A 15,111-nucleotide genomic window follows, 5' to 3' on the forward strand; every position below is an offset into this window, starting at 1 on the left:
TAAACAATGACGATTTTTGCGTCATCGGAGGATTTTTTTTTCCAGACAAAAAATACGTAAATTTCTCATCTCAGGGGGATATGAGGGAGGAAAGCATGGTAATTCGAAAATACTAAAAAGAATTCGGTTTTCTAATGATGCAAAGCTTAATGCTAAATCCTGAAGTATCCCTTTAATGACTGTATGTGAAAAACAAAATCTTATAGTTTAGAGGAAAGTTAAGAATTATGCATTTATTGTCACAGAAACAATGCAATTGTGCAAAACAGACCAGCATAGTTTATTATATTTCCCTTGTTCATGAGTTGTGTTTATTTTTTAGGCCTCATAGCATTCATCCTGCAGTGAGAGAGGGGATAAGAGAGCATATCTTGAGCTACCACTACTCACGGATGAAGGGAGATGAGGAGAGGGAGTACCTGAGCCCTGATTTAAACCTGCTCCGCATGTTCCGCCTGTACAAGGAACACAATCCAACATCCACTGCAAAGTTCTGGCTCTATAGGGACCTCTTCAAGCAGCAGAACCTCAGTTTTGGGCAGCCAAGAAGTGACACAGAAAGGTTGAAGATCGCAGCCGAGAGTGAGCTTCACCACCGGAAAGCTGAAGCGCTCACGTCCCTCGGCCTCATCCTGTTCACCACAGTGGGGTATATTGTGTGTATTGTGTAAAATTAATCATAATAGTAGTTGTAGCGTATCTTGTATGCCTTATCTTGTGTTGTATAATGGGAATATATAGGTATTTATTTATTTAGTAAATGAATGAATGGGGTGATTATTTATGAATTGTATTATAAAAGTTAAAAGGAACAAAAAAAGGAAGATGTATATGGTAAACTAGCATATACTGTACCATAGCATGGAATGATGATGATGTATGTCTGTATTGTAAATATGTATTTTTTACTGTTATTACCGTTTATTTCTGTACTATAAGTAGGCCTATGTATTGTTCATTGTTCGTACTGTATTGTCCGTGTTTTTGTTCTGTGATTTTACGTTGGCAAAAAATAAAAGAAATTGAAAGAAAGAAATGCTTAATATTTACTTTAAGGTTCTGTTACTGTATTAAAACTAAGATAAAGGAATCAAATCTCCAGTGGTTTAAAGTGATATGATGAATTGGACTTATACTGTTATTCCACATTAACTGGACATATACTTTTCTTCCACATTCTAGAAATGTAAATTACTCTAACTTTTTATTTTTATGATTGATACTAAAAAATCTTATCTCATTAGAATTGTGACGCTTTTGTTGTCTATCTTCAAGTTAAATTTTTTTTTAATAATATAAAATTCAGATTCCAAATTAAAAAAAATGTATTATTCAAAATTTGAAAATATGGACTTTTATGGTTCTTGGTCTCAAGCCCTCAGTTATGAATATTTGTATAATTTAATAGAATTAATTTAATGTAGTAAAATTTAAATTAGAATCAATCAACCTGATCATCCCGTGAATACTCAGTGTTAATGGTTTTATTAATTCTAAGAAATGTTCATTTCTGGAGGAGGGAAATGTCTTTCTTACTGTACATTACTACTAAGAGCCTGTAGTCAAAATCTAAATCGTAAAATAAACAGATGCACTTTTATGATGGACAGATGCACTTTTATGATGGACAGATGCACTTTTATGATGGATAAATGCACTTTTATGATGGACAGATGCACTTTTATGATGGATAGATGCACTTTTATGATGGATAGATGAACTTTTATGATTGATAGATGCACTTTTATGATGGATAGATGCACTTTTATGATGGACAGATGCACTTTTATGATGGATGGATGGATGCACTTTTATGATGGACAGATGCACTTTTATGATGGATAGATGCACTTTTATGATGGACAGATGCACTTTTATGATGGATAGATGCACTTTTATGATGGACAGATGCACTTTTATGATGGATAGATGCACTTTTATGATGGACAGATGCACTTTTATGATGGATAGATGCACTTTTATGATGGACAGATGCACTTTTATGATGGATAGATGCACTTTTATGATGGACAGATGCACTTTTATGATGGATAGATGCACTTTTATGATGGATAAATGCACTTTTATGATGGACAGATGCACTTTTATGATGGATAGATGCACTTTTATGATGGATAGATGAACTTTTATGATTGATAGATGCACTTTTATGATGGACAGATGCACTTTTATGATGGACAGATGCACTTTTATGATGGATAGATGCACTTGTATGATGGACAGATGCACTTTTATGATGGACAGATGCACTTTTATGATGGATAAATGCACTTTTATGATGGACAGATGCACTTTTATGATTGATAGATGCACTTTTATGATGGATAGATGCACTTTTATGATGGACAGATGCACTTTTATGATGGATAGATGCAATTTTATGATTGATAGATGCACTTTTATGATGGATAGATGCACTTTTATGATGGACAGATGCACTTTTATGATGGACAGATGCACTTTTATGATTGATAGATGCACTTTTATGATGGATAGATGCACTTTTATGATGGACAGATGCACTTTTATGATGGATAGATGCAATTTTATGATGGACAGATGCACTTTTATGATGGATAGATGCACTTTTATGATGGACAGATGCACTTTTATGATGGATGAATGCACTTTTATGATGGACAGATGCACTTTTATGATGGATAGATGCACTTTTATGATGGACAGATGCACTTTTATGATGGACAGATGCACTTTTATGATTGATAGATGCACTTTTATGATGGATAGATGCACTTTTATGATGGACAGATGCACTTTTATGATGGATAGATGCAATTTTATGATTGATAGATGCACTTTTATGATTGATAGATGCACTTTTATGATGGATAGATGCACTTTTATGATGGATAAATGCACTTTTATGATGGACAGATGCACTTTTATGATGGACAGATGCACTTTTATGATTGATAGATGCACTTTTATGATGGATAGATGCACTTTTATGATGAACAGATGCACTTTTATGATGGATAGATGCAATTTTATGATGGACAGATGCACTTTTATGATGGATAAATGCACTTTTATGATGGACAGATGCACTTTTATGATGGATAGATGCACTTTTATGATGAACAGATGCACTTTTATGATGGATAGATGCACTTTTATGATGGACAGATGCACTTTTATGATGGACAGATGCACTTTTATGATTGATAGATGCACTTTTATGATGGATAGATGCACTTTTATGATGGACAGATGCACTTTTATGATGGATAGATGCACTTTTATGATTGATAGATGCACTTTTATGATTGATAGATGCACTTTTATGATGGACAGATGCACTTTTATGATGGAGAGATGCACTTTTATGATGGATAGATGCACTTTTATGATGGACAGATGCACTTTTATGATGGAGAGATGCACTTTTATGATGGATAGATGCACTTTTATGATGGACAGATGCACTTTTATGATGGACAGATGCACTTTTATGATGGACAGATGCACTTTTATGATGGACAGATGCACTTTTATGATGGACAGATGCACTTTTATGATGGATAGATGCAATTTTATGATTGATAGATGCACTTTTATGATTGATAGATGCACTTTTATGATGGATAGATGCACTTTTATGATGGATAGATGCACTTTTATGATTGATAGATGCACTTTTATGATGGATAGATGCACTTTTATGATTGATAGATGCACTTTTATGATGGACAGATGCACTTTTATGATTGATAGATGCACTTTTATGATGGATAGATGCACTTTTATGATGGACAGATGCACTTTTATGATGGACAGATGCACTTTTATGATTGATAGATGCACTTTTATGATGGACAGATGCACTTTTATGATTGATAGATGCACTTTTATGATGGATAGATGCACTTTTATGATTGATAGATGCACTTTTATGATGGACAGATGCACTTTTATGATGGATAGATGCACTTTTATGATTGATAGATGCACTTTTATGATTGATAGATGCACTTTTATGATGGATAAATGCACTTTTATGATGGACAGATGCACTTTTATGATGGATAGATGCACTTTTATGATGGACAGATGCACTTTTATGATGGACAGATGCACTTTTATGATGGACAGATGCACTTTTATGATGGATAGATGCACTTTTATGATGGACAGATGCACTTTTATGATGGATAGATGCAATTTTATGATTGATAGATGCACTTTTATGATTGATAGATGCACTTTTATGATTGATAGATGCACTTTTATGATGGATAGATGCACTTTTATGATGGATAGATGCACTTTTATGATTGATAGATGCACTTTTATGATGGACAGATGCACTTTTATGATGGATAGATGCACTTTTATGATTGATAGATGCACTTTTATGATGGACAGATGCACTTTTATGATTGATAGATGCACTTTTATGATGGATAGATGCACTTTTATGATGGACAGATGCACTTTTATGATGGACAGATGCACTTTTATGATTGATAGATGCACTTTTATGATGGACAGATGCACTTTTATGATTGATAGATGCACTTTTATGATGGATAGATGCACTTTTATGATTGATAGATGCACTTTTATGATGGATAGATGCACTTTTATGATTGATAGATGCACTTTTATGATTGATAGATGCACTTTTATGATTGATAGATGCACTTTTATGATTGATAGATTCACTTTTATGATGGACAGATGCACTTTTATGATGGACAGATGCACTTTTATGATTAATAGATGCACTTTTATGATGGATAGATGCACTTTTATGATTGATAGATGCACTTTTATGATGGACAGATGCACTTTTATGATGGATAGATGCACTTTTATGATGGACAGATGCACTTTTATGATGGATAGATGCACTTTTATGATTGATAGATGCACTTTTATGATTGATAGATGCACTTTTATGATTGATAGATTCACTTTTATGATGGACAGATGCACTTTTATGATGGACAGATGCACTTTTATGATTAATAGATGCACTTTTATGATGGATAGATGCACTTTTATGATGATAGATGCACTTTTATGATGGAGAGATGCACTTTTATGATGGACAGATGCACTTTTATGATGGATAGATGCACTTTTATGATGGACAGATGCACTTTTATGATGGATAGATGCAATTTTATGATTGATAGATGCACTTTTATTATGGACAGATGCACTTTTATGATTGATAGATGCACTTTAATGATGGATAGATGCACTTTTATGATTGATAGATGCACTTTTATGATGGATAGATGCACTTTTATGATGGATAGATGCACTTTTATGATGGACAGATGCACTTTTATGATTGATAGATGCACTTTTATGATGGACAGATGCACTTTTATGATTGATAGATGCACTTTTATGATGGATAGATGCACTTTTATGATGGACAGATGCACTTTTATGATGGACAGATGCACTTTTATGATTAATAGATGCACTTTTATGATTGATAGATGCACTTTTATGATGGATAGATGCACTTTTATGATTGATAGATGCACTTTTATGGACTTCAAAACAGATACAGACATTCACTGCCATTATAAAGCTTGGAAGACATTTTTTAATATAACTCAATGTCTGAAAGAAGAAAGTCATATACACCTAGGATGACTTCAGGGTAAGTAAATCATGGGCTAATTTTCCTTTTTGGGTGAACTATCCCTTTAAAATCAATATTTTCATGTAAACCGTACTGCTTTAATATGTATGTAGAAAGAAGAATTTCGTAATTTCGACATTTCTTAGTGCCCCTAATATTTGTTTTTCCAAAGCTATAAAATGCTACGAGTGCACTTTCTGTTTGAGTGTTGATGACCTTTGACCCCTGCCCCCTGACCCATGCCAGGCTGCGCTGAGGAGGCTGGCGTCTGAGTGTCCGGACAGCATCGGGGTCTCGGACCATCAGCAGCTGATCAAGCCCAGACTGGTGGACTCGTTCCTGCTGTGCTCCAACATGGAGGAGAGCTTCGTCTGAATCACCTGTGACTGAAAGAACCAGCTTGGCAGAGCTGTACGTCTATACAACAACATTAACATCAATCACGCATGACTGACATTTACTGACTGATGTAAAAGGCATTTTTACGGGGATTTAGAAAAACTTACAGTATCAACTAAATGTAAACTCATATTCAGCTGCAGTTGTGCTTGAATTATCAAACACACATTCAGATGTATCCTGTTCATATTTCCTATTCAAATGAATGCAAATTGATGTTTGATTTCAGCTTATATAGTGCTGAAAATTTGCATGTCCTGAATAAAGCAAAACTCTATTGTGTCTGTGCGAATGTTACTTTCCCTGTTGACCTGACGCTGTGAGGAGACAGATAGTTTTGACCCAATCATAGACCGTGGACAGGCCGATAATGATGTACACACACTGTAGGGAGGCCTACCAGTTGGAGTGGAAAAGGGAAATGACGTGCTGTACAAAAAAGTTGATGCAAAATCCAAATGGTGTTTTATTGGAAGGTGCTAAATATTTGCAATGCAGGAGAAAACAAAAATTGAAATAAGAACTGTACAAAAAGAAAAGAAAACCGCAACAATGTGCTAATTTTGGCTAAACCAAATGGCCCAATGTTCGCAACACTGCTCAGTATTTGACTTCTCTGAGTTCCCAATCAGAACTGAAATCCTCTTCTTCTTCTTTCCGTTTTATGGCCGTTCACTCCTTTGGAGTATTACCGCCACCTACTGTATACCTTGCGCACATGAGTAATGGATCTAATTAAAAAAATAAAAAAACTTTAACATCCCAGAGTATCAGAGCCCGAGCTTCAGCTGACGCTGTGTGTTCAGCTCCTCCAGCTTCCACACTGAGCTCCTCATCCTCCAGGATGACCAGGGCTACTTGCTCTTCCTCCTCCGGCTCGAGATCCTGTGATCTAGCCCTGTAAGCTCTAAAAATGTTATCAGGTCCTTAAACCTCTGTCTATCACTCAAACCCTTTCCCAATAGGTCCATGATACTCACTGGCCTGTTCTTTATATTACTAAAAAGACCGCTACGCTGTTCTTCATATTTACTACACTTAAAAAAACACATGTTCTACTGTTTCATTAACACCACATTCATCACAGATACCATTTCCATATTTTCCCATTAATGCCGGTGTTGATTTTAACCCTGTATTACCCATCCTTAGTCTACAAATCATTACCTCTTCCTTTCTATGTCTTCCATAGCAGGATTCTTTTTTCCCTACTGATTTTACAATACTATAATACCACCTACCTGCAGTGTTGGGACCGTTACTTTAAAAAAGTAATTAGTTATAGTTACTCACTACTTGTTCCAAAAAGTAACTGAGTTAGTAACTGAATTACTCTATAATAAAAGTAACTCGTTACCAGGGAAAGTAACTATTTGCGTTACTGTTAAAAAAAAGTTGCTATATGTCAAAGAATTTGGATTTTTTTTAGCAGTTTTCACAAGTCATTTGAAATGAGTAGAACAGACAGGTGTTTGTACATAAATTTCGATATTTATTGCACGACGACAGACAGCAAGAGGTTTATCCTGCACTTCAAGTATTATCTTTGTAAGATAAGTAAACAGTTACACCATATAAAGTGCATTTAACTATAGCAAATTAAATCAAACTCTCTCAACCTGAGACAACTGGTCAAGTAAACAACCTGTAGGCTACTTCCAAGTGTTTTGTTCACAACAAAAGTAAACTTTTAAACAACAAAAAAAAAGTGTGTTTAGCTCTGTAGTCTTATTCTTGCTTAAATAAATCAAACTCCCAATGTCAGACAACTGGTCTGGAATACATTCTGTAGCCTACTTCAAGTATTTTCTTCAAAAGTAAAGAGTTAAATAATATAAAGTGTGTTTGCAGTAACTGTAGCAAATTAAATAAATCAAACTCTAACAACGCCATGCGTTGCCATTTAATACGCTATTAAATAAGAGATCTAGCGCTAAAATGTGTTGTTTTTGAACTCAAGCTGAGCGCCCATGGACACAGTGTTCTCTTGCGGCTCGCGCAGTCTTCACTTGGACGCGCGCTTCAATCTATCGCCGTTGTGGAGACTATTCATTCAGGTGAAATCACAAAATAAAATGCACACAAACGTGTCCCTGCTTGATATATAGACTGTAACCACTGATGAACATATTGAGTTTTGATGAGAGAAAAAAAGCTATACGTGGGCGCATTCGAACCCATAACCTCTGACACGCTTGGCAAAAGATCTACCACTAGACCATTTAAGAACTCACACAAAATTGCGGATCGATGGGTTTATTTACGGGTTGAGCAAACAGGCTGCACAGTTTGACAAGTTTGTACCCAGCACTTCTGAAAATGCACTTCCGAATGCGTCTCTGTCCCCAGCACATTTCAAACCAAGCTGACGCCCGTGGTAATGCACCGCATTTAACGTCCAGTAACGTTAACGGCATTGCAACGACGGGAAAAGTAATTAGTTAGATTAGCCCGTTACTGAAAAAATAACGTTGTTACCTAACGCCGTTCTTTTAAACGGCGTTATTCCAAACACTGCCTACCTGTAGGCCTACTGCTACTTTCCCATCTTTGTTGCCATATTCTTATTATTTCTCTATTAATTATTGATCTAACTTAATTTCTTCCTAAAGGTATCTTAATATCTACCAAGTCTTTCCTTAACGCTTCTTCTGCTAATTTATCCGCTATTTCATTTCCTACTATCCCAATATGTGCCGGCACCCAACAAAAATATACAATTATACCCTCTATGTTCAGCCTATATAATAATGTATAAATTTCTACTATCAGGTCTTCTCTGTCAGTTTTTCTTGACAATATACTTTTAAGTGCTGATGCAGAATCTGAGCAAATTACAGTCGCCATCCTATTTGTCTTAGTATGCTCTAACCACTGCAATCCTGCTATTATAGCAGTTACTTCTGTTGAATATACAGACATTTTGTCACTCAACCTTAAACTTATTTTTGTCTCAAATTTTGGAATATATACTCCTACTCCCACTTTTTGTTCGACTGGGTCTTTAGATCCGTCTGTATAGATCTGTATACAAGAATAAAATTTTTCTCTCATAAAACCATTGATCTCATAGCTATTAGTACATCTTCCTTCTGCTTTATCCCGATCATCCACCAGTCTCGTTTCAACATTAGGTTCAGGAATATTCCACACTGACACCCCTTTTAATGGCATATTGGGACAAATAACTACATTTTCCAGACCACATTCCTTAACCCATTGTTTATACTTCCATCCAAAACTATTCCCATTATTCTTCTTATATTCCCAACAGTCATTTAAAATTGCTCGTGTCCAATGACTCTTATTACAACCCTGCAAATGAACCCAGTACATTATTGTAAGCTTTTCCCTTCTTAAATCTGGTGGCATTGTAAGGGCCACCCATTGGCCCAACGACGGAATCCTACGGTGTGGGCGAAGGGATAATGCGTGTAGGTATTTTCAGCGTTCTAGTGAAGGTCACGTAATTTATTACAATTTAGTTTCAATATTACTTTAGCTCTACGCTTAATCTGACTCCAATTTCGAATGATAATCAAACTTAGATAGTATTTCTTCTTAGGAAATATCATAAATATTAATGTAGATCTTTGATTATTCTGTGCATTTCATAATTTCAATATATTCATTCATTAAGGGACCCGATGCCGCACAGTCACACGCACCGGGTTTACGTGGATCTCACGGTCACACTCGCCAGTCTGATCTTGGTCAGAGGGTGCAGGGTTTGCTAATACCTCTTCAGTCGGTCGCCTACTGCTTACTCATAAATAAAAGTGTAGTTTATTTAGCCACTTCCATACAACTTGCCAAGTCAGTGATAGACAGTAATCAAAAGGTCTTCAGATGACGTGCCTACTGCTCCGTTCATATGCGCCTTTAGTTTGACCCATCCTGGATACAGATCTGCGGTAGCATCAGCCTCCTCATAATATTAGAAACAATGATTTCAGAAGAATGCAGAATAAATCAAGGGTAACATTTATTTTTGTCAGGAAAAATGTATGATTGCCAATTGCACAAGTAAATGATTAAAAGCCAATTCAGAAATAATAAATACATAACATCAATTGCTCAAAGATGACTCTAAGAGTAAGAAATGCATTCCTGACAGAGACACACAGTGATGTGTGAGTGTATTCTGAGTCCAAGACTGGAGAAGCCACTGACACAGCACTGCATGGGGGTTTTCCTGGTTACAGTTTCACCCAGACTGCTCTGTTACCTAGCCTTAAATACCCAGACCAGAACAAAAGGGTTGTACCAATATTTTTTTCAGAGTTTGCTTTGGGTCAATCCCTGTGCCCCAGGGGGTAGCACCTGGTCTCGGGGAGAGGAGAGATATCTTGAAAAGACATCATCAATGGAGGAGAACTGGATTCTCTTAAGTTCTCAATGTTTCTTATAATATCAATGACTGCAATGAAATTAAGACCATTTTACCAATCACACTGAGACATTTAAAATGAACCCAAATATGAAAAAGAAAAACAATAGATTCACAAGATACATAATATGTGATATATAGGCATTCTGAGTGAACTTTTGGTGACTTGACTAAGGGGGAGAGGGGGGATACAGAGATAAGGGGCAAATGTTTGGACAGGACAATGTCCTGTGGCTCTGTCTTTGCGATCTTCTGTCCAGGGTGCGTTTTATGGCTTTATTGCAGGGTGAGTTTTATTTTAACAGGAAAATCAGTTCTTACAGCATCTCCCCCATTTCAACCCTGATGGCATCTCGAGGAGTTGATCTTATTGCTCCACTGCAGATTCTAAGTGCCCTAGCCTGTACGTTGTCCAACTTTTTTAGCTCTGATTTTGCTGCACCACCACACACTGCACACCCATAATCTAAACTAGACCGTATTAAGGCTTGAAATACATGTAGTAGTGCGCTTTTCCTTGCTCCCCACTCATGTTTGGCTATTGAAGTCATGCAATTTATTACTCTTTTGCACTTGTTCTCAATTTTCTGGATATGTCTATTCCATGTTAATTTTCCATCAAATATTAGTCCAAGGTATTTAAATTCTGTCACTCTTTCTAATAATTGACCATATAATTTCAAAGTCAATTGTTCCATTTTCCTTTTCTTAGTAAAAAACATATATTGGGTCTTTAATACTGAAAACTTTAGTCCCCATTCCACTGACCACCTTTCAACTTCGTTTATTGATTCTTGTATTCCCTTGACTACATTCCCTAAGTTCCTACCTCTTTTCCACACTGCACCATCATCTGCATATAGTGCCTTCCCCATACTTGGTTTAACTCTTTCATAAATATCATTCATCATTATGTTAAATAAAATTAGACTGATTACAATTCCTTGAGGAGTCCCATTCAGAATATCATGCATTGTTGAAATTTCTTCCCCCCACTTCCGGTTTGGGCGACAGCAATATGGCAGCGTGAGAACGAGTTGCTCCCGACTAAGTGACGAAAAGGGCCTAAGCAAATAAAAATACTCGAATTTATTTCCTCTAATTGACTTGGAAAAGTCTAGGGCCATGACAAAAGACAGACAAAATAAAGTTAAAGGTAAGAAAACGGTACAGAATATTGAAGGAGCCCTCGAGGCTAATGACGCCGAATCGCTAGCTAATCATAGCGAGGAAGATGGGGACATGGATGTGGATTTGAAGACGATATTCAGAGAAATAAAAGAGTTCCATCAAGACAACAAGAAAGAGTTCCAAGAGCTCAAAGAGGACATCAACAGAGCAAACCAAAGACTTGACAAAACGGAAGAACGCGTAACAACAATGGAGGATCGAATGCAGGTTACAGAAGAGGTGATGACGGAGATAATAAAACTCCACGGCCAACTCGAAGGAAAGATAATTGACCTGGAAGGACGCGACAGGCGCAACAACATAAGAATCTACTCTGTACCCGAAGGATCTGAGAAAAATCGCTCATCAATGAAGGCCTTTATCGAGCAGTTGCTAACAGAAAATTTGAAACTGCCTACTGACATGAATTTGTAGATCGAGAGAGCCCACCGAGCTCTTAATCCTCTTCCACCTCCTGGATCAGCACCGCGGTCTATCATTGTGAGATTTCTGGACTATAGAACAAAAGAAGAAATTATCAAAACTGCGTGGCAAAACAAAGGGTTTATTTGGAGGGGCAAGCAAATAAACTTTGATCATGATTATGCGTCAGGAGTGGTGAAAAAATGAAGGGAATACGCGGAGGTAAAGAAAATCTTAAAAGAAAAGGGCCTACGCTTCCAAACCCCCTTCCCTGCCAAAAGAGTATGTATGTACAATTCTGCTACAGAAGCGACGCGAGACATGGCTGAGAGGGGATTACCTGTTACCGTAGTTAAGCAGCCGGAGACGCTGATGGAGAAAATCCAGAAGATGATGTGGACTACGAGCGATCGAAGAGGAAGAAGCAGTAATAGAAGAGAACGTAGGAGACGATCAGACCAGTCGGTAGTAGAAAAACTCCTACAATTCAGACGTGATCGAGAACCAGCGGAAGATAGTTGATCTAATGGCACGAATGCATTCGGAGAATATAAGTGCCGTTTTCTCCTTCTTTTTTTTTTTTTTTGACAGATAAGGACGAGTTCATAGCATGGACTGAATTTCTCCTAATGTTACGTAAACGGATACACTGACTGATTCGCAGGTGCATTTTTTTCTTTTTCCGTTATGAGAACCAAGACTCGCGCATCTTTGATTTGAAAGACTAGGATACAGAACGCGGATTTGTTTTTTGTTTTTTTTCGTTTGTTTCTTTCCGTGTCTGTTGTGTCATTAGAATGTCTGTTAAATCGAGATATTAGGATTGGGAGCACCGTGAAAATCACTAGCCTGAAGAGATGAGTGATTATCACGTTAAGGTGATCTTGGAGGGTGAAAAGAGAGACACCCTCCTTAAAACTGATCTTCCCAAACACAGTAAGGGTTATTTTTAGAACCTCACTTCTGGAAGTCCTAAAAGTTTGGATTCATATTCTTACAATGTTCATGATAAAATGGAAAATGGATATTGTAAAAGAAGTACAGGTATTAAGCATAATTTTGAGTTGGAGACCAATATGCAGAGACTGAAAGTTATGTCTTTCAATGTTAATGGTATATTAAACCCAAATAAGCGGACAAAAATACTCTCTAAACTAAGAAAAGAAAAGACTCAAATAGCCCTTATACAAGAGACACATTTAAATGAAACTGAGCATCTGAAACTTAAACAAGGGGGATTTAAATATCTATTTTCAGCTTCTTATAAATCTGGACACAGACGGGGGTTGCGATTCTTATATCAAATCAAGTAACTTACGAGCATTTGTCAGAAAGGAAAGATAAAGAAGGTAGATTTATCCTTATTAAAGGGAGAATAAATGGGTTTTTAGTAACTATACTCAACATCTATGCCCCTCCGGGTAGTCAATGGTCTTTTTTCAGACAAATATTTAATATGATATCTACAGAATCTGAGGGCATACTTATATGTGGAGGAGATATATATATATTCGCTTATCAAAACTGGACTATTCAGGGAAAAATCCTATACTTCAAAACCGGGTGAGCAAGAAAGTCAATATCATGTTAAGAGAAGGGGGTATCATTGATATTTGGAGAAATTTCTACCCATCTGGATGAGACTACACACACTTCTCAGCTCCTCACTCAACGTACAATCGAATTGATTACCTCTTTACGTTTCTTAAAGACAGACAAAGAATCCATTCATGTGACATTGGAACAATTGATATATCAGATCATGCACCTATAGTAATGACAATAAATATTAACGACAGTATAAGATCAACCCTTCGGAAGCTGAATTCAAGTATACTAAATAATCCTTATGTGAAAGAAAATCTGAAATCTGAAATTGAATCTTACTTTAAAGAAAATGATAATGGAGAAGTATCACCAACAATTATTTGGGATGCCTTTAAAGCAGTCTTAAGAGGAAAAATCATTGCGCAAACTGCTTCACTAAAGAAACTGAGACGAGGGAAAATTGAAAATTTACAAACACAACTGAAAGAGGCTCAACGGGTTCATAAAAGAACAAACGATCCTGGTGAAAAACAGAGAATTCAAAGATTACAGAAAGAGTTAGATGCCATATTAACAGAGGAAATTCAACGTAAGCTAATATTCCTAAGACAGAACTATTATGATTCAGGAAACAAGTCAATGAGACTCTTAGCATATAAACTAAGAAAACAACAAGCAGACTCAACAATCTATAAAATAAGAAACCCTCAAACCAAACTTTATACTCACAACCAACAATGCAAAACGAACAGCATATAGAACATTTTCTCAAATCCTTAAACCTACCAGAAGTCACTGAAGAGCAGAATGCTAGATTAACAAAAGAAATTACAGAAATGGAAATAAATAAATCAATAGCAAGACTAAAAGCTAACAAAAGCCCGGGTACGGATGGATACACATCAGAATGGTACAAAAGCTTTCGAGAACAGATAGTCCCAAGACTTCAAACTGCGTGCAACTGGGCTCTACAAAAGGGGGAGATTCCCCCTTCCTGGAGGGAAGCGACAATAACAATTATCCCTAAAGACACAAAAGATCAATTAGAGTGTAAAAATTATCATCCAATTTCGGTTTTAAACATAGATTATAAAATATACACATCGATTTTGGCTAAAAGACTGGAGATTATATTGCCTGACCTTATTCAGTTTGACCAAACAGGGTTTATTCGCCAAAGACAGACACAAGATAGCATTAGACGTACATTACACATCCTATGGCATATACAGCATCACAAGATCAATTCTATGTTTCTGGGACTAGATGCAGAAAAAGCATTTGATACAGTTAGATGGTTGTATCTCTATAAGGTATTAGAAAAGTTTGGATTCCATACCACTATTATTAAAGCCTTCCAAACACTATACAATAAACCAACAGCAAGAGTTAAAGTTAATGGAAATCTTTCACAAGCGTTTATCTTAGAAAGATCATGTAGGCAGGGATGTCCATGTTCCCCTCTTTTGTTTGCTTTATTTTTAGAGCCGTTAAGCCAATATATAAAACAAAATACAAATATTAAGGGAATAGA

The 15,111-nt window shown here is 36.3% G+C and overlaps 1 protein-coding gene across 6 annotated transcripts in view; it reads left to right on the forward strand.

Annotated features, from left to right (window-relative positions):
* insc (INSC spindle orientation adaptor protein) overlaps window positions 1-6,328 on the forward strand; it is a 191,487-nt gene extending 185,159 nt beyond the window's left edge. For all 6 annotated transcript variants that reach the window (XM_077247158.1, XM_077247159.1, XM_077247163.1 and 3 more), the window contains one exon: window positions 5,894-6,328. In XM_077247158.1, the coding sequence (XP_077103273.1) occupies window positions 5,894-6,022 (129 nt within the window). In that variant the 3' untranslated portion in view covers window positions 6,023-6,328. The remainder of the gene's footprint in view (window positions 1-5,893) is intronic.
* The last annotated feature ends 8,783 nt before the right edge of the window (window positions 6,329-15,111 follow it).

This window comes from Siphateles boraxobius, unplaced genomic scaffold, assembly GCF_051911475.1.
Source record: "Siphateles boraxobius isolate OS27281-9 unplaced genomic scaffold, OSU_SipBor_1 107, whole genome shotgun sequence".
In the NCBI taxonomy this organism is placed as follows: domain Eukaryota; kingdom Metazoa; phylum Chordata; class Actinopteri; order Cypriniformes; family Leuciscidae; genus Siphateles; species Siphateles boraxobius.